The following is a 26,275-nucleotide window of genomic DNA, read 5'->3' as shown; positions in this document are numbered from 1 at the left end:
AATGGTTGCAGAGCTTGGTAACACAAGTTCCTGGGCAATGCTCCGGTCTCTTTCACACAATGGTCTCTTATCCATGGACCAAGCCAATTTTTCAGTTCTCCTTTTCTCTATACAATGTTGTGGATCGAAATCATGGACATCAAAGCTTTTTGTGGAAGAAGAAGCAAAATCCATTTTAAATTCTTCTCTTTGTTTTGATAAATTGTCTGTTGTGGCTTGTTGTGCTGAGAGAAACTCAATAGAGTCCAATCTTGAAGTGACTTGATCTGATGCAGTCACGTTGCATCGGGTTTTCTTATCCATTATGGGTATTGGAACAGTAGGGCTTATTTTTTGAGTGTCTCTTTGAGGCTTTTTCCGCTGTGAGTTTTTCGCAATGGACCATTCTCCAGACTGAGCAGCCATGCTCTTATTTCTGAAGGAATAAAGTATATCACAATTTGATGTCAGAACAAAAAGGCTGGAGTGCTTAACAAAGCTTTTAAATCTTTAATCATCATGATTTTTGCATTGCAAGTGATAAGTGTTAAAATGGGGATTTAACTAACATGCTAAACTTACCCCGAATCCATAGTTACAGCTTCTTTTTTATGGGCCACTCTTATCCTTCCTATCGGTTTTGTGTCAGAGGTTGTAGCAATTTCAGGCAAGTGCAACAAAGGTCCCTGGAGTGATTTGGAAGTTGGTTGGGGGTTCGTAGGAGAAAGGGGTAAGTGTTGAGTGGGCTCTGGTTGGGCTATTGAATTTCCTAACTGAATGGACATCATGGACAAGTGACTGCTTGGTTTAACTAGAGGTCCTTTGACTGAAGTAGATGTATACTCTGGACCATCAGGGTTTAGCTTAGGTGCAGAAGTGAAGGGAGGAACTGTTGGTTGGGTGCTCGGGAATGTTCTTGTTGGCCTTGATTCTGTTTGATTCATCTGTGTTTTGGGCATCTCAAAATATTTTAGCCCTGGGGCTACGGGTGTTGTGGTGCTTAGGGGCAGAAGTGAGGCCATACTCTCAGGTCTGAGGGACAAACAAATGAAGATCAGAGTTATACCGTAAGGAAAGTCTCCACCGCAGTAATGCAGTCTATATCCAGGCCATATTCGCAGAATTCCATTGAACAGCACACAAGCAAATAAGCAATGTGACATGGAACTACAAAAAATAACAGGAGATTCAAACGAGAGTCAATAACCTAACAATCATTTTGTGATAAATCACGAAACAAATGCCCAGGTCTTGCTAAGCAGCGGCAGCCTTTTTAAATAATACACTGAAACAACATTGCCAGATCACTTGGCACTTGCAACATCAATCGATGACATTGGCTTAACTGTTTTTGTTAAAATTTCACACACAAGATTTTTCTTTTTAAATCCTATACTCTAGGAAATTTCCTACCCATTTTAACCAGCAGTGGAATGACACAGTGCTGAAACATTGCAGCATATCATAAGCAGACGCTGCTCAACAGAGGGTACCACAGTCTTGCTTCACCAGATTTTAAAAGAAAAAAATTGTGATATTTAAAGATTTTTTATATCAAAATTAGATATCTCCCTTCTGTCGTGAGACATGCGAACCATTATATATACATAACCCAAATATTCAACTATTCAGTAAAAATTTTGTTCGGTAGGTTCATTAGGTTCTCAATTTAGGTATTTGGAAATTCAACATTTTTTTGTTTGTTTGATGCATTTGTAATCACTAGGAATAAAATAAAAAAAACACACCACACCTTTTGTAAAATGCTTCTTATTCAATAAAATAATACAAACAACAAAAATGTAGAATAACAGAATCCTTAAAAATAAATGCCTTTATATAAACAGAAAGACACACGGTGCAGCGCTATGCCGTGTATCTCAGTTAAGAACCCAAAAATCAGTCAGTGCAGATCTCCTTTGGCTATGAATACAAATATAGACCTATGTCCTTCAGTTGCCAGCTGCAAGTATAAAATAGAATATAATATCATACCATGCAAATCATTTGTTGCCATGTATGATTACACAGCAAAACTTGTTAGCAGTAACATACATGCAGTATGATTCACGTTTGATGGAAATCATATTACTAAAGGAAAAAATCTACCCCTAAATGCTCTAACACTGTTCAATACATGTAGCAGCAACTTGCTTTGTATTTCCAGGTATATTTTGTATTTTTCCCATGTTCAAATAACTAATACAAAAAATCATAATGAGTTGTCAAGATGAACAAGGCGAGACAAAGAAAAGATTTATTGTTCAGCGAAATGTCATCTCCGGTCATTGAGATAAACACTTCACTTCACACTTGGACATGTATAGATGTTGTTGTACACTGCTAAAATGACACCAATCTTACTCTTCTTAAATGTTCATATTTCTCTTTGTTTTGGTTTTGTTTGTTTTATTTTGTTGCTTGTTCATCACTGTCCTGCCTCTGAGATGTTTGCAAAGCACTTTTGGTACTTTTGAATTAAACAAAAATTTGACAAATCAAGGTCCACTCACTACCTTTTTCGAGACCTTTCAACCCCATCACATGTTCTTCATCGGTGAATAGAAGACAGCTCCACCCACTGATGAGAGTTTCCTCAGCTGTTAAGAGCAAACTGCTCATCTTATACATCTGACACCACTAATAGATGACGTTAACAGCGTTGGAGAATGTGGGGCTGGATTAGTCCTGTAGAGCCATGCCAACCACACCATATATTAAAAAACCACCAAACCTGATAAAAAAAGGCCACTTTTCATATGAACTCACCCTGCTGACGCCTTCACAACCTCGATCCCAAGATGTGCATCTTTTTTCCACTCTGACGCCCTGGAGGACTCTGGCCTCTGGCTGGCCGGCGCTCTGGGATCAGGGTCTGAACGAATGAAGTAACACACAGTTAGCCATGCAGTCATTGCCTAAAGGTGTCACTTTTTCTACTCATGTGTTCACGCTCACTTGTAGCCGTCGTACACTGGTTGTCTTCTTCACTCAGCGTGCTCAACTGTCTTTTGAATTCTGAAACGAAAGAAAAGCAAAAGAGAAGAGATTATACGTGATAAGCTGAAAGATGATGTTTGTATGCCACCACGCCAGCACACCATGTACAGTGTAGATTTTTTAACAAGTGTTGAGCTGCTTTAATGAAAACAACCAGCAGGGGGAGACGTGTGCTCGTGTATTGGTCGGGTTTAGTCACTCAGTGCTGTTGCTAATTCTAATCAACAGGGACAATGTGGTTCCTTTTTAATTCTGTACCTGCATCTTGGTCAAAGTGGGGGGTTGTGGCAGTTTGAGATATATGAGGCTGAGACGGAGGAGGAAGAAGAGAAGGAGGAGGAGGTCCAAAGAACACAGGAGCGGAGGAAGGACTGAAAAGAGAAGGTGAAAGGTTCTCTACTGCAGGGGTGCACTGGGGCCTCCAGGAAGGAACGACTCCAGACCCCCCCTGGGGTTTCTGCTCCAAAGACAATGAAGCTGAAGGAGAGGGGAACATGGTGGGTACAGAGGGATGATGGGAAGGAGGAGAAGAGTGGAAGGAATGGAAGGTGGAATATCAATGACACATGACTAGGTGAGCTTTCCAAAATGAGTCCATCAGGCATTTCTCCAGTGTTAGTTCTGTATATACATGGTATATGTAATGACAAGACCATTACAAACAAAGCTACAGAGCTCGACCCCGTTTCAGTGAATTATCATACATTATCATCAGTTCATTATCATTATTATTGTTATTATATAGAGAACTCTTTCTATGAAACCAATATCTGTCTTGCAATATAAACATACTTATAATGTGTCATAGTATTCTTAAAACTCTGTATAATCATATTCTTAAGCACTCATAAATATCCATAATGCTATATAAGAATAATCATAACTCATCATAAAGCATTTTACAGTGACTTAAAACGTCAAGTATCATTATACTTTATAATTGTTAGTCACTCACTGACATTCTTTTTTACAAGTATCATAAGGTGTTATAATTCCCATAGTTGTAATACTTTCTAGTTATTTTATATTGTGTTAAAAGCATACTAATAGGATTATCCTGAGTGGTCATTGGTAAATGAAGCTATATGAGCAGATATACATTACAAGCTGGGTATACGTATAAGTGGTCATTGTTTGCTTTAAGTAAAGTTAAAAAACATAATGCAACACAAAAAATGCACACTGAGTGACCAGCAGTCATGAAGTATTATCATTAGGAAGTCTGTTAGAATTATTGTTTTGAGGCATCATGACTAGTGTGTATAACTATGATTATACAGTGCTATAAGAAGATTATAACTTTTTTAAATAGCAAGTGTTACTGAGAATTCTGCTGCCTGTTTTAAAATACCTGACAGTACACAAGCTTAGAAAGACAAGAGGTTGTTGGGACTCTCGTTTGCTCGCAAGGTGTGTGTCAAAACAATTGCATTGATATTTGGTTCCTGCTGAAGATATGAATCTTTAAAAATGGCTTTGGAATATAGTTTCATTTTTCACCTTCTCGACTCAGTCATTTGCTAAAATAGCTGGTCACTGTAGTTTTTAATCAAACAAAGAGAGGAAATTGTGCGTCTGTTGGGGACTATTTTCTGCGGCAGATTAATCCACATTTGTGAGTATTGGGGGCAGCAGGAATTCAATGAGAGTCATAACGTAATGTCTCAATATCTCTAACTATGCTTGGGCACTGTTGTTCTAGATCAAATGAACAGCAGTATTCTGTATTCTGAAGGATGAATGAAAGCTACATATTAGTACTTTGAAGGTGAGACACAGTACGGCAGAGAGTTTAAAGGTAGAGCAGCATTACATGGCGTCTCTATCTGCTTTTTCTGCAGCACTGCAGGCTGTCCAGGATCGTTGGCAGAGAGATGCAGAAACTTAGGGGAGTGGGCAGGCTGTGCTAGAGGTGCCTGAGATTTAGGAGGCCTCCATTCACTCTGCCATGAAGCTGAAAAAACAAGGAGAAGGGAAATATGAGCATGGAGGGATGGAGGAAAGAAAAGGACTGAAGGCTTAGTATGAACGGCCTCACACAGGATCTGTCCCTGTACCTGTCTCGGGGGCCGACGGCAGGCTGGTGGGCCTGGTGAGGGTGGAGCCTGGCTCCCCCGCAAAGGAGAAGCGAGCTTTGGGCTGTCTGGAAGCAGCAGGCGGTGGAGGTATAGTAGGGAAGGAGCTGAGAGGAGCTGAAGATGAGGAGGAGGAGGTAGAGGGTGCAGAAGAAAAGGAAGGAACGCCCGGTGCTCTCCAGCCCCTGGGACAGGCTGTGAGAGGAAGAAGGAGAGAATAAAAGAAAGTAGGAATGAAACAATGGTAGAACAAAAGCATGCTCGGACTAATGCTGCATCATTGGGATTTAAAAGAGTGAAATTCTAAAGAGCCACAATTTCAACAAGCTGTGTTGAATTCAACGTATATAAAGAAAAGTGTTGGAAGAACAGCTGAAACTAATCAACATTAATTCCATGAGGAACAACAAAAAAACATAGGCCAAAGATACTTCCCATAATGCTTTCTAAATATCTTTACTAGATAAAGATTAATAGTATATATTGAAGTAGGATGTCTGTCTTGTGAGTGAACGCAGCATTAGCCATCAAAGCAAATCAAGACCAATAAACAGCATCGTGTACTGTATTTTGGATCGTCTCATCAATTAAAAACCAATCAGACCTTTGAAGGGAATCACGTAATACCTGTTTGCGAGGTATCAGTGAAAGTGGGAGTGCGGAGAGATGGATCGGAGGAGAGGGAATAGGTGGAGGTGGCTTTAGAAGGGGTGAAGGTAGCGAAAGCCTCCAAGCCCTCTGCTGGAGAGGAGTCGCTGTGGAAGCTATGGGGCCTTTGTGTGGCCGAAGTGGGAACTAAAAAAGACAGGAAGTGGTAGAAAAGTAAGAGGAAAGGGGAGAGTAGAAAGACAAACCAAAAGACAGAAAAATGGTGAGTGAAATTAGAAATATACAGAATGTTTCTAGCCTACCTAATCTCTTTAGACATATATCTGCATTGGTATCAGACACATTCTGTTCACGTTCTGTGTTGAGAGCAAAAGAGGTGGAGCGCACTGGCCGAAATGAAATCTGGTAACCCACCGCCTATCATCTGAGGAAGATGTAGCTTTTCATTTACAAAAAAAAGAACTGTTGTACACTGTTGTATCTCAAATCCTACTCCATTCTACGCATCTGAAGTTGCTAATCGGACTTTAAACAATGAATTGAAGAGGAAGTCTTGGCCTGACAACGATTATCCGTTACCCGGATTTCCGATCGCTTTATCAGAACCTTTGACAGTACTAAAGGACACCCCTACTACATGACACGCCCTTGAACCACTGCAGTTCGGTTCGGGTACCGGGGATCAGCGCCTGTAACTAACAGCCTCCCAGCGTACCAGGGACGAAAGAAAATGGCTCTCGTAATGCTGGACTGTGAACAACAAATCCATGTAGAGATCGGCAGGAGGAGAGCTAGTCAACGCAAGCTATTTACTTTACCCTGGTATCGAATTGGGTATCGAGAATCATGGAATTGCATCTTTATTGGTATCAACTACTACAATTTAGAACTGATCTGCAGGGAAAGTTTCTGCTTCGTGGGAAGACAACAGGAAGAAGAAATAAATGACTTCAGCCTCCCAGCCCCAGGGGTCACACCGTTATCAGCCATTTAAATGAACACCAGACCAACACTGAAAGAAAACCACCTATAGATGTACAGTCTAGCAACAATGTACACACCCTTTTCCTTTTCAAGACAGATTTGAGCATAAGGCTCTACAACAACAAACACATGTGGCAATCTATTCAACTTGACTTAACTGGCCTTGTAACAGTTTGTCTGAATGTGGATGGAGAGAAGCCAATCAGGAAATTTCTGATGGATACCGATGGAAAAATGGATTATCAGTCTGATTTATCAACTCAGCAGGAGGTGCCTCAAACCAATTCAAAATGTATAGCATATTACATAACTCCAGATCACATTTTTGAAAGTTATGGGCTTGTTCTTAATTCCAAGAAGCTAGGGTTTACATATTTATCAGTTACACTGATTTCTTTATGGGAAGAAATCCAGAACTATTACAGTCAGACTGGTTTTAACTGGGTTAGACTCTGTTGTCCTAACCTTAACTTTAACCGTAATAGCAAGATCCATTACGTCCCTCAGAGAGGACATTCTAAGGTTTGAGTTATGGATTTAAAATGGTGCAACAGGGTAATTTGAAATCGTAATCTAATCCATCCAATATTCCTGGCAACCATACAGAGTGGTATGAATTAAACCATTCTTAATTTAAAAAAAGATCTACCAAAATAATCTGACCCTGATGTAGCAAGAAACCACACAGGAGGAGGAATATCTGTTGAGTGATACCTGATCCGGCAGCGGGCTGAAAGATTTTGGGAAGCGCAGGAGGGTGAGCACGTGTAAAGGCTGGCAATGTGTAGGCATAGGGGGAGGGCCGGGCCTGCTGGGTAATGCTCGGTGGTCGTGTGCATAAAGAGGATGGAACAGAGTGGTCTGGGGGTTCAGGCAGAGGAGGATGAGGCGGGACCGAGATGGTGGAGGAAATGCCAGAGGACGTTTTCCCATCCATCTCTGAGATTACTGGGTGAAGACGAGTAGAATGGAAGGACACGGTGAAGAAAAAAAGATGGGGAGAGAGGGATTAAATGAAGGTTTGAAAGAAAAGAAGAATGATAGGGGAGAAGATAGAAGTAAAACACAGAATCAAGATGAAAAGATGAAAGTGGGGATGTGGGAATGAGGTTTTGCAGTATATGTGAAGAAACACAGAGGATGTAAAAAGGGGAAGAGGAATGATGAAAGAGTGGCTAGTTAAAATGGACAATGATTGGATAGTATGTGTTTGTTCTTTTCATGTCATGAATAATGCAAAGTGAAGTACAAATTATGTCCTCTTTAGATAGAATACTGTGAAACGTGTGCTATCAGGAATGTGGAGGAGTAAATCTGAACAGACAGTTACCTGTGGGGCCTGATTCAACTATAGGCCTCCAAGCCAGGTCATGTACTCTCATGATAGAGGAGGCAGAGGCTGTTGCAGAGAGAAAAAGCAACAGTAGACGGAGAGATTAAAGGAAAAGGGAAGTGAGTTTCAAATAGGAAACAAAAGAGGAAGTAGCAGTTTGAGAAAAAACAGTTCAAAGGGAAACAGAAAGGTGAGAAGGGAAATCCTTGTTTGAGCCCCCCAGCTAACTCAGAGTGTGCTGTGATGTGGAGTCTTTACCAGAATAAATTAGACCTTGTAGTGTAGAATTGTAAATTGTAGTACATACACTCCCCTGCTGAATCTAGTTCAGCAACACTGAATTTCGTTGCTTGTATTGTGGTGTTTTTATTGTAATGATGGTTTCTGATCGAGGTTCAATTTTCAATGTTCAAGACTTATTTTGTCAATGGGTTATCAGATAAACACTAAATATGTTTCTGATGGCGAAGGTCCTCAATGTTACATTTACACAACATGTTTTCTGTGTTCTTTTATGGACATAAATAAACACTTACATTATTAATATATTTTGGCGGCTAACGTTACCACAGTATTTAAGGATGGAATCTGTGGTGTGATGAGGTTGATACATTTTTTTCTCGCAAATGTATGACTTTATAATCTCAGAGAATATCAGGTTTTTTTCTGTTAAAATCTATTTTTTGATTTCAAAGGTTTTTTTGGGACTGTTACACCCCCACCAGCTCTGTGATGTAACACTTTTTTTTACCTACAATGGCCCTAATACACAGTTGTACAAACATACCAACCTCTTACATTAAAACATTAAATAACTGAACTACATTTTATGCGAAATAAAGTAGGAAGTACTTGAAATAGTATTTTCAGTAGGCTTTTTTAAAGCAGGAGGTGTGTACATTAACAGAGGGCAACCTTCACAACATTCAGGCCACAGCTTGTTTTTTTAGCCGGCGCTAACCAGCGCTTTCCCCGGTTATAATGACAAACGTTGCCAGCAGCAGATTATATCATCTGTGACAGGACAAATATAAACTGAGCGGTTGTCAGATTTGTATGGAAGCCCTGAGAGGAAAGTGAGAAGAAATCATTCTGGTGATCTGTTTCTAAGAATCAACTAAATAGTTTTCTCTCCTGTGTTAATTTAAGAACAGGTTTAAAAAAAGGATTCTCATGGCAAAACTTTTTTTACCTGTAGGGTTTAGGGTTTACCCGGTTTGTAGCCAAAGATTATGTGTGTGGGAATTATCTCCAGTGTGGATTTGAGTTCCTGATGTTCCAACAACTCCAAACGAGTGATTTAAGGATTTCAGACTGTCGTTGCATATTCATTTGGTGTAGTCACTCAAGTGATCCTCAAACAGTTCCCCAGTCTTACCAGTAACATGAGTAGCTTGTCCAAAGCTGGCCCTCCTCTCCTCACCGCCTTCGTCATCACTGTCAATGAAGTCATCCAGGTTTCCGATGTCACTCTGTTTCATGCTCATCAGACTGGCCAGACTCTGCATGTCCTCATCTCTGTGGAGAGCAGAACAGAATCCCGGCATTATTTAACTTCTGTAACGACACAGCTTTGAGGATTTACTGCTTTCAGTGAATGCTATGGACATGCTGCTGGGTTGATGACTTACGTTGCCTTGCCCTCTTTGAGAAAGATGCAGGACAGGTTCAGTTTCAGCGTGGCTTCCACCACTTTGACGGACAGCGGTTTGAGCTTAAGCGTGACATCGTACTGGGCCGGAGTGGCACTGGCAAACTTCTTCATGTTGACATCTGCTGATGCCAACACTTTCCTGCGGCCTTTTGTCTCCTAATTAATAAAGCCAATGATCAAGGAGGTTAATAGTGAACACAGAAAAATAATATTTCTTCCTGAGAATATATTGTTTTCCAATAAAAAACTAAATTCAATGAAATAACTAGGACAACGCAAATCTTGCTGACTCACATTTTCAATGACAAAAGTCCAGTCTTTGTCCTCAAACTCATCTGCAGTAGGTTCCTGTTGACAGACAAATACATTGAGTTATGCATTTCCTATCTGTGATCCAAATAATTGTATCAGTCCCTACTACATAGAGGCTTAAACTCATACCTTGAAGAGTGTGACGGTGATGTCTAAAGTCTCTGGAACCTGCCAAAGCACCAGGCCTCTGTAGGGGTTTTTGATCCCTGGCTGCCAGCTGTGGAGCTGATGGGAAAACATAACATAAAAAAAGGAATAAATCTCACAATTGAGACTGAATTTTTACCTCTGAGGGGCACATTTTAAATACCAAGGCTGTCTCCTAAAAGTTATATGCTCCTGTACAACAAAACTGCATCAGAAACATTGAGGGAAACGTAGTTTCTCCAGGATTACAGTCGCAGTTTTAAAACGACAGTTAAATTGAAACCCGGGACTTTCACCAAGGGGTTTCAATTTGTTTGACCCATCCATCCATCCTGACCACCTCACTATGCATACTTTGATTTTGAGACGTATATGTAATAGGCCTACATCAAAAACAAATATGTTTCCCTCTAAAAATAATTAACAATACAGTTTATTTGAATGGGAACATAATTTTTTGGAGACCAGGCTGGTCTGAAAATCCAGATTCCAGGAGCTCTGAAGAGACAACTGGCTCATTTAAAGGCATCTTAAGGAATCTCATCTTGTTCTTCTCTGCTTTGTTACCTTTGTGCTGTGACGCCTGCTTCTCCGGATCCACGACACTCGCAGTTTGTCTGGTTGCCTGCAATCACAGAGGAGCATAATGACATCTGAGTGAAAAGTAAATACAGTGTGCTACGTATCGAATAGTGAGTAATTTCAGATGCATCCTAGGGGCCACGCTGGCAGCTCTGTCTGGCTGTACACAGGGACAGCGTTGCTTTGGGCTTAATGCTAATGTCAGCATGCTAACACGCTCACAATGACAATGAAAACGGCCGAAAATTCAGGAGGATCACTGAAGTGATAACAGTTCATCCTGTGGGAAACCTGACATTCTATGGCGATCCATCTGATGGTGGTTGGGATAGACCATCATCAATTTCATCTAATCTAATAATAGTGTAATCGGAGGAAGAGCACAGGCCCAGCAGATGATGACTGATCGTAGCATGCACACTATTCCATCTGTGTGCTTTCAAAACACGGAGGTGAGGAGCTCAGCCAGGAATGAAAATGAAAATCTTGTGACTGTGTGAGCGAGAAGTCAGTGATGGAGAGTCTCCTGAGGACAAACAGCTCTGATTGGATGAGCGCCTGTGTGTGTGAGAGAGAGGGAGATGCTGTAAACACTGCAAGCATACTAAATGAATAGTGGGAGCCCTCCACTATTCATTATGACCTCACTTTATGGGCTGGGACATCACTCTCACATTATCCTGAAGCTTCAGAGCGGCAGCTTGTTGTGTGAACACTGTATGCACTTAAGAAAAACTGAAACCAAGATGTAGTTGAGGCTTGAGACAACATTAGGTTTCTGTTCAAGGATTTTTTTTTTTTCCCCCACATGAAACAGGATGTGAGGTTTCTGATGCGGGGAATAAATAAACATCTATTCACTGTCACAGACTGTAAACAGTGTGCGAAGGTATCACAAACTGGCTCAAGGAATGTAAAGAGGAATTTAATTCAAACTAACATCATTTATTTAACACAAAACACTGAAACGGAGCTGAGGGGATCCATAGACAGACAGAACGAGTCACAGTTTCTAAGCATGCTTGCTTGTCGTGGTTTCTAAATAAAAAAAATTGCCCTTATTCCATTTCCCCCCCATTGTAGCAATCCATAGACAGAAGAGACACGACAAGGAAGAGACGGTACAGAGAGAGAGAGAGAGAGAGAGAGAGAGCTGCAAACCGGCGTAAACAGAAGAGGCAACAACATGAGATCTGTGTAGAGTCATGAAGACACTGTAACCTTATTCAACACATAACTCAACCATAAATGTCATGATTCCATCATGGTTTCACTGGAACTCTTTTCCTTAGCTCATCTTGTTGTGTCCTCTTCTTCGGTTTAATGGCACCGACTGGAGAAATAACGCCATCAGTTGTTTATATCTATGAACCAGCTCCTTATGCTCTAATCCTAATGATTCATTTACATTTTCTTTGCAGATTTTCTGTGAAGTCGGTGGAAAAGCTCACTACATTTGGATGTAAACTTGATTATGACAGCAGTCTTTTATCCCAGCCGTCAAGTGTGGCTGGTGGGAACAGCCGATGCAGAATGCAGAAGAGTCTTAAAACGTGCATTCTCTCTACTGACCAGCAGGGGGCAACTCCTCTGGTTGCAAAACGAAGTCAGATTGTATAGAAGTCTATGAGAAAATGACTCTCCTTCTCTCTTGATTTATTAGCTCAGTTCACATTGTAAACATGAGTTGATGGTCTACGTCCACCTCCTCTATACAGTCTATGCTAGCAACACTTTAGCCTCATCATGGAAGCAAGTTTTTACCCAAACTGTCTGCTGTAAACATCCATCGCAGTTCAGACTGACTTTCTGCTTCAACATCAACCTATGAGGGATTGTCAGCTACACTTCAGTTTGACCTCCAGATAAAGTGGTTTATAATCTGGATGAACTGCTGGTTTGTTTCACAGTTCGCTGACTTTTCATGTTTCTTGACCCGTTGGAATTTGTTGTCTCCATGTTCCCATATCTCAGCGATCTGTTTGGTATGTACAATTTTATAATAACTGATAAAAACTACAGAAAAAGAGCCGGAATTGTTATAAACCAGAGTTAGAAATAAAACAAATTCTTGGCAAGAATAAAGTGAACACTGGTGGGCATGATCAACCACTGTACTAGCAGCTTCGATCCGAGGCCTATTGAATCCATATTGTCAGTATTGGCCTTTAAAGACTGGGGACAGTGTGCCTCCTGCTCGTGTTGCAGGACTCTCTGAACTAATGCGTGGACCAGCGAGAAAGGTTGTGAAAGAGTGAGAGTGAATAAGAGAGAGAACAGAAATAGACATGTGCAGCGCTGATCTTCACAGAGGCTTAATATCAATCCCACACCTGCTGTAAACAACTCACAAGTTAGCTTCCATCGGTTTGAAGTACGAGGCGTTTGAACGGTGGGAGGGAAGTTGTTGATCATACATCTTCTAAATAGTTTTTCCACACTGTCTGAACACTCTCACTCCAATGTAGGTGGCTTTTGCTTATCAGGAGGCGACCCATCCAGCTGATCCACATTGCACACATTCTTGTCATGGACTGTAGAAAACAGACGTACTGTCTGTGACTTTTATGTCTTTCAAAACTTTAAAGCTCCAACAAACCCACACGGGCCTGTTAAATTATTTTGCATGAGGAGCGTTCTTTTTAGAACAGTGTGGATGTACACATCCAAACTGTACAAAGTGTTACTTCTGTTCAGGTCAATTAAGTAATTTACAGACCGACAGAAGACCCCGCCTCCTTCAGTTCAACAAGACCAACAAGACGGTAAATATGAACATTTTCACAGAGATATAATCTTGCTGTTGCGCTGGCCCAGACGGTAAGTGTTGCCAGGTTGCCATTGGCAACCGTTTTGAGAAATTGCTAGCCATTTCTTGGCATTTGGTTGCAAACAGCATAACAGGCACCCCAGAATAAATACATCTTTTTAATGTTTGTTGCATTAGTGATTTTTAATAACCGGAACCGGTTATTAAAAATCGTGCATTGGTGTGATTGCTAAAATGCACACATTTTGTTTTAGAGACAAAATGGGATCTTTATTTACAAAATGAACATCATTAATACACTTCCGCACTGGCTTCACTCGGCACGATGTTGCCAAAGCCTCACTGTGATGTCAAGACTGGAGGAAGCAAGGCTCATAATTATGAAACTGTAAATCAAAACTTCCACTTTCTTAACCAAACATATGACTCTGTGAAAATTATGAGATCCTAGGTAATCATTTTTGATAAAGTAAAGCTTGAAATATTATTTTTTTATTATCATTGTGACAAATGTTTTTAAAGGGCAGGATATTTTCTTTCACTAAGTTATTATCATGACTCGACTTAAAAAGACACATTTTAACTCAATAGCTGAAAATAATTCAAGGCAAAACAGATTTCCCTTGAAATATTAACAGATTCTTAGTCATATCTTTTACTTTTTAAGTCAAAATGATGAGATACTAAGTCATTATAGTCAGATACTGAGTCTAACTGTTGTCCCGTGTCGTATAAAATCTTGAGATACCATGTAAATTGTTTTAACTTAATAAACAGAAATGATGATATAGTAGTAAGTCTAAACTGTTACTTAGTATTTAAGGTAAAGTTATCTCATAGTATCATCATTTTAAATACATTTTGCCTCGCTACCTGTCTTCTTGACCAATTATCTCTAATTATTAGATTATGACAAAAAAATTGATAACTTTGACTTAAAATCTCTTGGCTTGTTTTAGGTCATAATTTTGAATATTAACATTTTTGTCATTGCTACAACGACCTTCAGAAACTACAGAAAACACATCAGCTCAGGGACCGTTACATCAAAGATCCCACTAAACCCTGTTTATAAAAATACACTATTTCACATCATAAACATATGACATACAGTGTTCTATACATCATTTACAGTCAGCTCTTGCTTCCCTATGCATTATATAAGTAATATAATGTATTGTGGTGTTCTAAGGGGAGCATGACTGCAGCACAGAACAATCAAAGTGTCTCACTCCTCACGCTGTGTGAATAAACGCCCTCTACGACGGGATCTAGCAGAGACAGAAACATGTTGATACTGGCTCAGTGTGTGGGATACTTCTTATTTAGTACAGAACAGAGTGACGGGAAAGGTAGGCCACTATACAAGCCAGGGCTGGAGGATTGCACATGCTGACTGCGCTGTGAGTAATGACAATGGTATTGAAGGAACTCCTGCAGTGCCAAGACTGAAACAGTCAGAGCAACAGAGCAAAGACCAACAACGTATGACTGTTCTTTATGACTCCAATGATACATTGGGTGGGGACATTTTGCTCCGTACCCTAAAGTTACTGTTTGCCCCAAAGTACGCACTGTATGTATTAAAGGGAAGAGACATTCTTCAGACCAGGGCCAAGGATTGAACCTCAAATACCAAACGAGTATCAAAAACAGTCTAGAACAGAAAGTTCCCTCTGACTTATTCTTCTTCACGTAAACCAATTCCACAACTTGCTCCTCCACTTCGACGGACCGATTTCACTGACACAGTCCCCTCCCCTGGAAGAGCCTGCAGAGCTCTTTGCTTAATGGAATTGGACGGAACCATAATAGTAAAAATCACAGTCCTTGCTGCGTCAGTGCAACAACCCTAGTCTGCAAGCCTAACTGTTTTTAAGGGACCGTAACTAAAACCTGCTAGACTTCACTGTAAAATGAAGATAACAGGGGCCCAACAGACTTTTCACAGGTGGATGTGGTTGAAAGATTTAGATAGGGAACAGCAGTAAATCCATGAGACAATAGAACCAGAAATCTCGCAATTTAAAAACAAACATAAAATGTCACCCACAATTTCCCAGCACCCACGGCAACGTTAAGGCACATGGACCAGGCACAATGGCCGACTGTTCCAGGGCTCCAGACCCCCATCTATCACCTGGTCTTTGGTCATTTGGAGAACAGCTCTGTGTAAAAGTAGTTTTAAGACCTTAATCACTCGAGTTTAAATTCTGCTCAGATAGTGCATATGCTTAAATACATCTGATGGGGAGAGTTTAGAGGGGGCTCAACAACAAGCTTAGCCCCTGGGTCCCCAACAGATTCAATACGACCATGGGTGACACCTACAAATGTGTTAGTTTTGTCCAACCAACTGTGCTGCAGTAGTGAGTCCTAAAACACAGAAATGAGTCAGCATTTTTGCACTTCTGGTTTCCTTGTCTCGAAGAAGATGCTTTTTATGAATGTGGGTTTTTGGTTTTAGACTGAAATAAGATCTGTGCTTAACACAAGCTTAAGATCTTTAAACGTCTTGTTCTACAATATGAAATACGTCAGTAGAAACCCCCTTCGTCAATTTTGGAAGCTTTTAAGTGTCTTCAAAAAGGTAGTTGCTAAATGAGGCTAATAAACATCATCACGCCGACTAGTACACTTTAAAACCCACGCTGTGTATACTCATGCTCTTCTGTCCATGCTGTAAATCGTTTGTACCCTAATGTTAGTTTTTTTTCTTCTACCGATTGTCACACAACTAGTGTTCATTTGTGGAGATTATCTTGCTGAACAAAACGTGCAAGTATCATGATTGTTTGTTTGCCACAGACTTAATTTTTCTGCAATAATGGAAAATCCAATGGAAAAATCCAAATGGCTTTTTGTCGATGGAACCAAGGATGAAGTTGTGGTGACTATGAACAATACTTATACAGTTTATGCTGTTACAGTTAGTTGTACCTAATTTGATTAATTGCAATTGAGATTTTTCTTTTAAATTTGTTGCACCACTGGTGTAAATACATTTTAAAAAATGATAGTTTTACAGCATAGCAGTACTGAGGTGGGGGGGATATGAGCACCAAAGTAAGTGTTGCCCCATCTCCTCCTAACAAATTCATCTGGTGACTGGTCAGGAAATGTAATCTGTGGGTGGGGTGAGATTGAAGATTGGGGATTAAATGTATGACCTCATTGTAGTTTAATCCTGGCTACAGCCGTGGTGGTTCTGATGGGGTGGATGACACACATCCTTTCTGCACACCTGACACTAGCTGTTCTTCCAGAAACGATCAGTATTTTTATATTTAGCTTTAGCCCTAGTTAACATGAAGCCATACCTAACATAGGCTCAATAATAAGCAGACGCGGAAGTAATGGGGCGTGCTCTCTGAAGCAGCATCACCTTATTTTTTTTCACACTTCAATACTAACATAAGTAGGGCTTCCGATAAAGAGGGCTGTCATTCTAACAGCACACTTCACAGCTTGGCTGGCATTAGTATTCATAACCATGCACGCTCAATATCAACTTTTAGAAACAGTCCCTGGTGTTCGCTTCCGCCCCTACGGTAATTATGCTGGAATAACAAACAGACCAATAATAACAGGTTCATTTATATGGACATCAATGCGTCTTTGCGGGTGGGGTGTAGGCTTAAGAACAGGGTTGTTGGGTTTTTTTCTGTGGCGTACATGACTTGAAAAAATGTTAATATTTTTATTTTTAATGTTTGGCATCACTTTCTCCTCCCGTACAAGACAATGCTGTCAGTCCCGTAACAATTACAGACAACACGTTCGGGTGGATTTGACAAAAGAAACGGAACACACGTCCACTATGTTAGCTAGTTAGAAGTGTTATAACAGTCACTTACCATTTATTGGTGCATTCTATCATCAGCTCTTGAAAGGAGGCAGCGAACTGGAACTTGGACGCTTTCTTTCCAGCCCGCTGGAGCCGCTTCCACACCGAAGTCATGGTCGGACTTGTCAAATATACTTGTCTCAAAAGACTCAGTGATGAACCGACGTTAGTACGAAGGAAGTGCGCACCCCGCCACCGCGTCCCTCCGCTGGGGCTTCACCGGGGGGGAGTTAGACTGAGAAACTCCACCTGTTCCACTGACAGCTCCACTGCGGCGGTGTGAGCCCCACTCCTCACGGGCTACAAAACAAACACACGCCTAGCGAGCTAGCGTAAAGCTACACGAGAGGAAGCGGGGAACGGAAGAGTATGACTTTCAAAATAAAGCCCTTGTTGAATGCAATTTGTCAAAGGTGTGTACCAAAGTCAGGATTTTTATTTTATTTACCAGCACAAAGGTGTAAAGGGTGCTTCAAACGATTAACATTTTGGGGAACAAAAATCTTTCTTTTGTTATCTAGTAATCAGAATTGTTTTGCTACGCCAATAGTTCCTAGTAAAAAGGACGATAGAAAGCAAATCATCATCATCATGATCTTCATTGAGATGGCACATTAAAAAAAATAATTCTTCTTCCTGACAACTGTCCGTCAACGTTGAGTTGTTAAATACCAGACCTCAACTAGGACTAGTAACACATGACCAGGTTTGACATTAGGAGATATACTAATAGTCCAACTGTGTGCAAGTGTTTTATTATGGTCAATGACTGAACTGGTGAACCAGGAAAACTAAGCTCATGAAAATTAAGCTCATTTACTTAATGTTTATATATTTGTTTTAATAACTATAATGATAATAATTTAATTTAAAATGTGACTTTTTTTTTTACTTGAAGGGCAGCACTTCCTGTTTCCCCACAGTGTTTTGTGGCTGACTTGACTCAGCTGAGATGGTTTGGCAATAAACTTTACAAGTCACACCTACAATAACTTCATGTTCCGCAGGATGATCTAATAACAATAATTATGGGAAGTTGTTGATATAACACATTTTGCTTAAGCGGAAGTTCTCCAATAATAGAAATTATGACAGTTATTCAGCAATATATATAAAAAATGATACAATAGAAATGTCAGCCATTGGAGGTAAAATACCATAATGTTTAGTGGGGTCTTTAAACTGAGCGCCTCATGACGATGTTTGTATCTAGATAGGTGTTACAGTGATTTTTCATTCGGGCCAGGTTACTAGGTATACAGATGTAATTTGCTTTCATTATTGATGAATGATAGATGCTAACAAATCCTCCTTGCCTGAAAAACTGACTTACAAACAGACGCAGGCCTACGCCAACAGTCCTGAGATGAGCCAAACAGTGATTAGTGAGCTCCCATCAAGCTGTGTTTAGGTATATTATCAAGGACTGACTGCAAAATAAAAATTACCTCTGTGTGTGTGTGTGTGTGTGTGTGTGTGTGTGTGTGTGTGTGTGTGTGTGTGTGTGTGTGTGTGTGTTAGGGAAAGTTTCCCCATGTCATGAGTCCCCCTCAGCTGAAGGGACTTTTCCAGTTTAGCCCCGAGTCTATTTATAATCTGTCGCTGACACATAGAGCAGCTGGCAGTATAATGTAGTCTCGGACACACACACACACGGATAAACACCCTGTGAATGATAAAAGTTAAAGATCTCATATCAAACATGGATATTTGCATGTCATACAGCATCCTTGTTATGTTCCCACATCTAAAGTATTTTTATAGAAATACAAAACAAGACCTTCCTCCAATGCAAATGATGTATACTTATTCGCCTAGCAGGTTTCCATGAATCGTTGTGGTACCTGGACCGTGGTCGTGTCTCCTGCGTGACCCTGCTGACACCCACTGCTACTTCCATTATTATTATTAGTCACATTACTATTACTATTCCCTATATCATTATTTTAATTATACTATAGTCATTGCTGCTGTTATAAGTAGTCTTCATTTTTTCCTTCGTTACTCTGCTTACTACTCTTCTTATATGAATCATTTATGTCATATACATTGAATGTGTTGTAACTCTGTTATGATGTTCATTCTGTACACATGACATCTATTGCATTCTGTCCATCCTGGGAGAAGGATCCCTCCTCTGTTGCTCTCCCATAGGTTTCTTCCTGTTTTCTCCCTGTTAAAGGGTTTTTTAGGGGAGTTTTTCCTGTGCCGATGTGAGGGAAGGACAGAGGATGTCGCATGTGTACAGATTGTAAAGCCCTCTGAGGCAAATTTGTAATTTGTGATTTTGGGCTATACAAAATAAATTGAATTTAATTGAATTTAATTATTGGCATTCTGCCTAAATACACATCTAAACATGGAGGAAACTTTATGTTGTTACAGTGTCATCAAATACTGTATATGTTTATTTGATTTCCTCAATTTTACCATAAATTGAGGTTAACTCATATTGTTGAATCATATTTATGTGATAGGTCACATGGTCAACTCCACAAATCATTTTCTAGTTTGAAATATGAACTGACTGACTCAGTACTTTTGGGGTCTGAGAACTTGAGAACTGGGTCAGTCGCTGAATGTAGTCTTATCTGGTTCCAAAGATTCAGCAGCTTACAGGGAGGAATGTTTACATTAGTCTTGGTAAACACACATCACAGAAATATGACTTTTGTTATGGGGTTGCAAAAGGAAGCTGTATGTGTGCCCTGCTTTTCTCACTACACATCCTGATATTATAACTCAGTACAATGATCATTCATTTTCACATCTACCGTGGTAGTATTCAATTACTCTGTATGAATGTCAGGTAATATGACACGCCTTGTATGGAGTTTGCAAACAATACATAGATGAAGTATGACTCTTTTTTTATATATATATATAAACACGGAAATACTTTTACTTGTGCTCTTGACAGAAGAAGTGTTGCAAAGTGTTTCTTCAAATAATCTGAAGACCTGCATTTTCAGGCCTGTTGGAGGGTAAGTAAACTGTATTTCAATCCACTGACTTGGAGAAAAACAGGAGAAATATGTTTTCTGAATTTAGATAGAGTCAGAAGTTTTTTGGGGGTTTTTTGACTTGAGGTTTTGGATCAAAAACAGCTTGTGGATTTCCACCTAAGTGTTGGAGAGTTTCAAAACATATAGCTGAGTGTCATCTGCATAACAATGAAATATCGTTAGAAAAGAATGATCAGTATCTGTTCATTGGAACTTATAGATCAGGGAAAGATCGTTGTTTTTTACAAAAAGTTTGAATGCGTCACTTTAATCTGATAAAGAAATGTCCCCCTCAGAATCCTTGCACACCGAGTATAATGCTATAATAATATTTTTTATGAGTTGTGAAAATTCCCAACACAAGACATGACTGTATTAATAACATTGAGTGCAATGGCTACCGCTAGTCCGAAACAGGGCTGATAAAGGATACCATTAGAAAAAAGGTTTTATTTAGCTGCATAGTTGACAGTCACTACTAATCTGAAGTCCAATCTTTCATACATCCTTTGTTTTGCAATCATTTCCAATTCCAAGCTGTTCTGCACTCATCTGCCACAATCTATCTTAAGTATCTGCATCTCTGTGTTCTTTACTTTGTTTGTCTAAATGTGCTATGTGCTGGGATACGAACTAACGAAGCGAATCAGCCGTCATTTTGGATGATGACATTTGCATTTACAGTAGATCTGAGTGGTCAAACAACAACAAAATTGCAGGATAATTGAACCTGTTCTGAAAACTTTAATCGGTGAACAAAGGTTTTTGGAGTGGGTGTGTAAACGTGATTGACACAACACAAGGTCAAATTTATTCTTAAACATGCAACAGTTTCATGCAAAAAACACAGACTTTTTGTGCAAAGGCCTTTAGACACACTACTCGCCTATCCACCATCCTGACCTACTAATCTTCCACTTACTTTACAACATAAAGGAGTGGTGCAGAATTGTCCGATATAGAACGTAATATGAGTGGATTCTTGGGGATAATGGGATTAGCACAATAGAATGCAATTTTGAAAAGACAAACAATAAGGCCAAGAGGTAGCACATACTCTAAATACTTAATATAATGGGACCCCACATGACCAGAAAGACCAGAGGAAGAATCAAACTGTGATGTTGTAATATAGTATTGACCCACAGCTGGACAAGATTAGACCAGATGTGCTGCTTATAAAAAGACGATCAGCTCCACATTCTTGTAGTGCCACATGGTCTGATCCCAGCACATTCTGTCCCAGTCTCCATCTGTTGCTAAGTGATTGGTCTTGCTCTTCCCTGGTGTTTCCGTAAGAGAGTGAACCTCACTGTCCCATCACATCACTCTGCAGGCACGCTGGGAAACAGCTGCATTTAGGCGGGTAAAAACTCAGCAAGAAACAAGTAAGAGCGGAGGGGATTCTCCACATGTGGGAATAGCAGTTTTTTAAAGTTGGTGTTTTGCCAAAGCTCCGTCATGGCGAGGCTATGTTTGTCTGGAACTATTCTGGGAATTGCATTTCCTGGTTGCAGTTCAGTGACAGCTCTTAATTTTGACATGAATTGACCGTGTCCCATTAAACTAGGGAAGTTCCTGCATATAGGAACCTAATGGTTAATAGACACAATGTACAAAATAACTTTGTTTTAAGATGGGTTTTTTTTATCAGTTCAGGGTTTATAGGGATGGGGAGGGGGCCATGGTGGCAACTATGAGGTGAAGTCATTCTAAACATTTCACTTCCTGTCTGCAGGCCAGCCACCAGTTGGTGTGCATCCTGTTTGAAGTCGTGGGAATTGCAATTTATTTGAGTGTACATTTTGACCACTATGTAGGGACAATAGGGGCTGTTTAGTAGGCCACTCAGGATTATCCAACTATGTATTTATTTCTCTGGTTTTTGGTTTCTCTTTTAACATGACCTTAATAAAACACATGAGAGAAAATTATGCTCAAAAATATTTCTTTCTTGGTATGGATGAGCATGTTCTTGAGATGTATCTACCAATGGTGGAGTAATCAGATCCCTGCCGGTATCATGCCTCACAGCTCCATCTATGACCTTTGTAAATTTAGCCCGGCTAAGCCAAACACCTGTGAGCTGTCCGTCAGAAGCACAGAGACGGCGACGGGGGCCAAGAGCAGGCGCCGCAATATTAATAAGGTCGCTGAACATTGTGTAGTCCCTGCAGCCAAGTGGCAACAGTCTACGGCACAGTCACATGAATGACCTTTGAGCAGACTCTACACACCATGATATACAAGGGTTTCGTATGTCATCAAAGGACATAAATATATATTTTCATGATTTCATTTCAAATACTGTGGCTCAGGATGAGAATACAATGTTCTGCTTTGTTTGCAAATATTTAGCTGTGTTTGTAAAAGTATTAAGTGCTGCGGGGTTGACAATGTTGTGATGGGTAAGGATATTTGGGTTGATTGTTAGGGTGTTCTGGGCAGTTCTGGGCTTCTACAGCATTTCTTGGTGGTTGCTAGGCAGTTGCTAAAATGGTACCAGATGGTTTGTAGGCGTTTTCAGTGGTGTTTTGGTAGTTGGTAGGGTGTTGCTAGGTCGCTTTAGGATAACTAAGGTGGAAGCTGCTAACACACTGCAAATTCACCTGTTTCAAATGTCATCAGCCCATAAAATGGCTGTTATCAGTTGATGTTACTACCATTTTAATGACAATATTTTCACGGACCGGCCTTCAAGGTGCGGCGGATAAACGTAACAAAATAAAATGATACGACTGGTCTTTTTCACTAGCTTGTGGGCTTAATTTGAGGTAACGTATCACGTGATCGAGACAACCGTCTTGACGTGTCAAGAGGCACAGGCGGATGTAATTGGGAGAGAATCCGGTCATTTTTCAAAATAAAACATCTTTCAGACTCTGATAATCAATAAAATCAAAATAATATAAGTTATGTATTCTTTCTGTGCGGCCCGGTACCAAATGACCCGGTGGTTGGGGACTGCTGCACTAATAGATGAAAAACAACCTACTTTGCTAGTTACTGAGTAGGTAGGGCAGGGCCATACCACCTAAAATCTATGCTCCCAAAGATATCTGATATCCTCGCGGACTACATTAATAAGTTTGGCATTGTGAATTTGATACCTTTGCCTGTTTACACATCCAGTAGATAAGAAACTGCATTAGCTTTATATTGGAATGATGTAAGTCCAGTATTCGCCTTTTCTTCTTTTGCTTTGTTCATGTTGCCACCAATTCCTCACCAAAATATCTGTCGCTTAATGCTCCACTATGTTCACCTGCTGTTTAGTACTGGATAGGTAGTGTCAGAGCATTTCCTCTGAAAGCTGTAGCTGCTGCTGGAAACCAAGTTGAACAGAACCAGTCAAGCTGAGGCCCATTAAACCAAAACAACGAGCTAAAAGAAGCTAAACCATTCCTTTACCATACTGTAGTTGTCTCAAACAGATATTAATGGAATGATTGTGCATAAAAGTTTTTCCTTACAATAAACTACAAGTGATACTTTATACATTGCATATAGTAATTTAAGCTATTGTTCTCCTAAAAATATTGTTTAGTGCAGCTTTAAAGTTGGCAACAGTGGTAGTGTTAGCATTAGCATTAGCAGGAGGCTAACTGTTGTACTGTTACAGGGAGCTGCGAGTCCATCAGTTCACTTCTCTTGAGGCAACATGGCGTTGGTCATGTGACACGGTTGTGTCTCAGTGGGGGACAACAGTTGTCCGTGGTATTTGACACGCTGTTTGACCCAGCTCCGATGGTCTGCTGACCGGCCTTCACGGGGCTGTCATGACCATCAGTCATCTCTGTGTCTGCCTCAGCACAGCGCTACGGACTGTGGACTGGAGGAAGAGGACAAAGAAGACACTCAACGGTGACTCATCTGGTACAAAATAATTGATACCACCCCACCCCCCATTTCCTGCTGTATGACTGTAACAACTTAAAATGCACATTTGTTGTCTCAAAAAAAACATCCCCCTGCTCAGCTAGTTTGTTGGTTTTAATTCAAATTTTCATATTTTTTCAAGCTTTAACTCAGAAGTTGGTGGTTTTGGACATGTTTAGTCTAGCTCAGTATACAGACTGGGAGCAGGGAGAAACAGTTAGCCTAGCTAAATCAAAAGTGAAAGAAATTAAGAGCCAGCCCAGGCGAGGTCCCAATATAGTCCCAGAACAACTAGAGTAGGGTACAATAAGAATGTAGGCGCTTAACATGTTGCCCCGTCTTGTACCAGTTTCCTGTGTGAAAATCTAGTTTGAATACCTATATTCAATAATATAACAATATAAACCGGAATAGGTTTATATTGTTATATTATTGGTGCCAGGTACAATTTATGTAAGCTGATAGCAATGTTGTGTTTATTAATTAATAGTTGCATGTGAACTGGACTGACACTGAACTAATTAAATGTCGGTCAGTGCTACAGGTAAAACAACCCGCAAGTACACACTTTAAATTTTTAAATGAATATTGAAAAGTTGATTTATATTTAGTCTCAAGGCTATATCTGAGTAATTACAATAATTATGTTGATATAACAATGTTTTTTCACAAGATGCGTAGTTACATATCATGTATCTCAACTCTATAACCTAAATGTAAACACTTGACAGGCCAAGGAGGGGAACTACCAAGATTGATGACTGCATACAGGAGTATAAGCGTGTGTGTGTGTGTGTTTCTAGGGAGGGCTGGCAGTGAATGGCACTAGCTCAGAATCTCGGTGGCTCCCTCCCACAGTCCACTGTGCCTTGTACAAACACAGCCTTAGTAGGAGCAGAGAACACACAACGGGCCTCTGTTACGGCACCAAGTAAAGCACTCTGCACCTTCAGCTAGATGGTTCATTAAGAAGAGCGTTTACTGCAACTGTGCAGTTCCAAACAAAGCCCAGGATCTGTGGAGGAGAGTGAAGGAGGTCATTCAACAGCATCGTTTCAGGGGAATTTATGTATTTCTGTCGATATTTAAAAATAAATGTGGAGCAAATTGTGATTTTAAAGGGGACTGATTTTACACACCCAAGTGTGTTTCCATGTGTTTGGCCTTGACCACACCCAACTCTCCCACCCAGCTGTGAACCGTTGATATGCATTATGACAAGGAAAAAGAATAGGTGGAATACAAAAAGAGATCTCTGGTTCTGCCGCATCGATTCTGTAATCAGTGTGGTACTCTTTAAAGAATAATTCTGCTTTATTACAACATCAAGTAAGATAACACTGGACTCGCCAAAATAATTGCTATTTGTTGCTACAATTAAGTCTGATGGGGCATTTAACCGGAGCATTCAGACATCACACTGGTTGGAAACAATCCAACATCTTATCCAGATTATATAAAACACTTTATTTGGAGGTCAAACTTAAGTCAACACACCTGCAATGTTTGATGTAAAGGTATTGAGTTGCATCATGGGAAGTAGAGGATCCAGCATTTACTGAGCTTGACCCATATTACCAACAAAAAGTCAGGATCTCATTGCTGCTTCCATTTTGACCATTCTGTCTTTGATCCACCTCACGAGTCAGCCAACTTCATGTAAATACAACACTTAAGTGGTGAAATAACACTTTAAAACTCTGGTGCAAGGTAAAGTGAAACAAGTGCTTCTGACGGTAGAACAGAAGAACACAGCATTATGTTTTAAGTCTAACAACACAAAAGCTAAAACAGTCTGAAACTAGAAGGACAAGTGGTGAGTGCAGACCTCCACCAAGGCATTTCCATAAGCTACACCCTTTCACCAAGTTTCATGAAAATCAAGCCTGTTTTTATGTAATTCTGCAGTCAAACACAAGAAAAACAAACCATTAACACAACCTCCTTGGCGGAGTTAATAACTGAGTGAATTGAAAAGCCTGAGTTAGAGTTAGGTCTAGCATGTATAAACAGCTTGAGGCTCAGTATGTGCTGGAATATTCCACACCCTCCTTATCTGTGCAAAAAACATGTAGCATTCTGCAGCTTTTATCTGACGT

The 26,275-nt window shown here is 40.2% G+C and overlaps 1 protein-coding gene across 2 annotated transcripts in view; it reads right to left on the bottom strand.

Moving 5' to 3' along the window:
- The window catches only part of ehbp1l1a (EH domain binding protein 1-like 1a), a 36,656-nt gene extending 19,090 nt beyond the window's left edge, over positions 1-17,566 (bottom strand). Inside the window, exons 1-9 of one of the 2 annotated variants that reach the window (XM_054601113.1) lie at positions 17,303-17,566; positions 10,661-10,718; positions 10,076-10,171; positions 9,929-9,982; positions 9,612-9,790; positions 9,359-9,498; positions 3,238-3,456; positions 2,938-2,997; positions 2,749-2,854 (exon numbers count right to left, since the gene is read on the bottom strand). In XM_054601113.1, the coding sequence (XP_054457088.1) occupies positions 2,749-2,854; positions 2,938-2,997; positions 3,238-3,456; positions 9,359-9,498; positions 9,612-9,790; positions 9,929-9,982; positions 10,076-10,171; positions 10,661-10,718; positions 17,303-17,406 (1,016 nt within the window). In that variant the 5' untranslated portion in view covers positions 17,407-17,566. The remainder of the gene's footprint in view (positions 1-2,748; positions 2,855-2,937; positions 2,998-3,237; positions 3,457-9,358; positions 9,499-9,611; positions 9,791-9,928; positions 9,983-10,075; positions 10,172-10,660; positions 10,719-17,302) is intronic. The other variant, XM_054601114.1, reaches the window with a different exon arrangement.
- Between the last annotated feature and the right edge of the window lie 8,709 nt (positions 17,567-26,275).

Source organism: Anoplopoma fimbria, chromosome 7 (assembly GCF_027596085.1).
Source record: "Anoplopoma fimbria isolate UVic2021 breed Golden Eagle Sablefish chromosome 7, Afim_UVic_2022, whole genome shotgun sequence".
Classification (NCBI taxonomy): Eukaryota; Metazoa; Chordata; class Actinopteri; order Perciformes; family Anoplopomatidae; genus Anoplopoma; species Anoplopoma fimbria.
The sequence above is the reverse complement of the archived record's forward strand: the minus strand, read 5'-3'. Positions and strand labels throughout refer to the sequence as shown.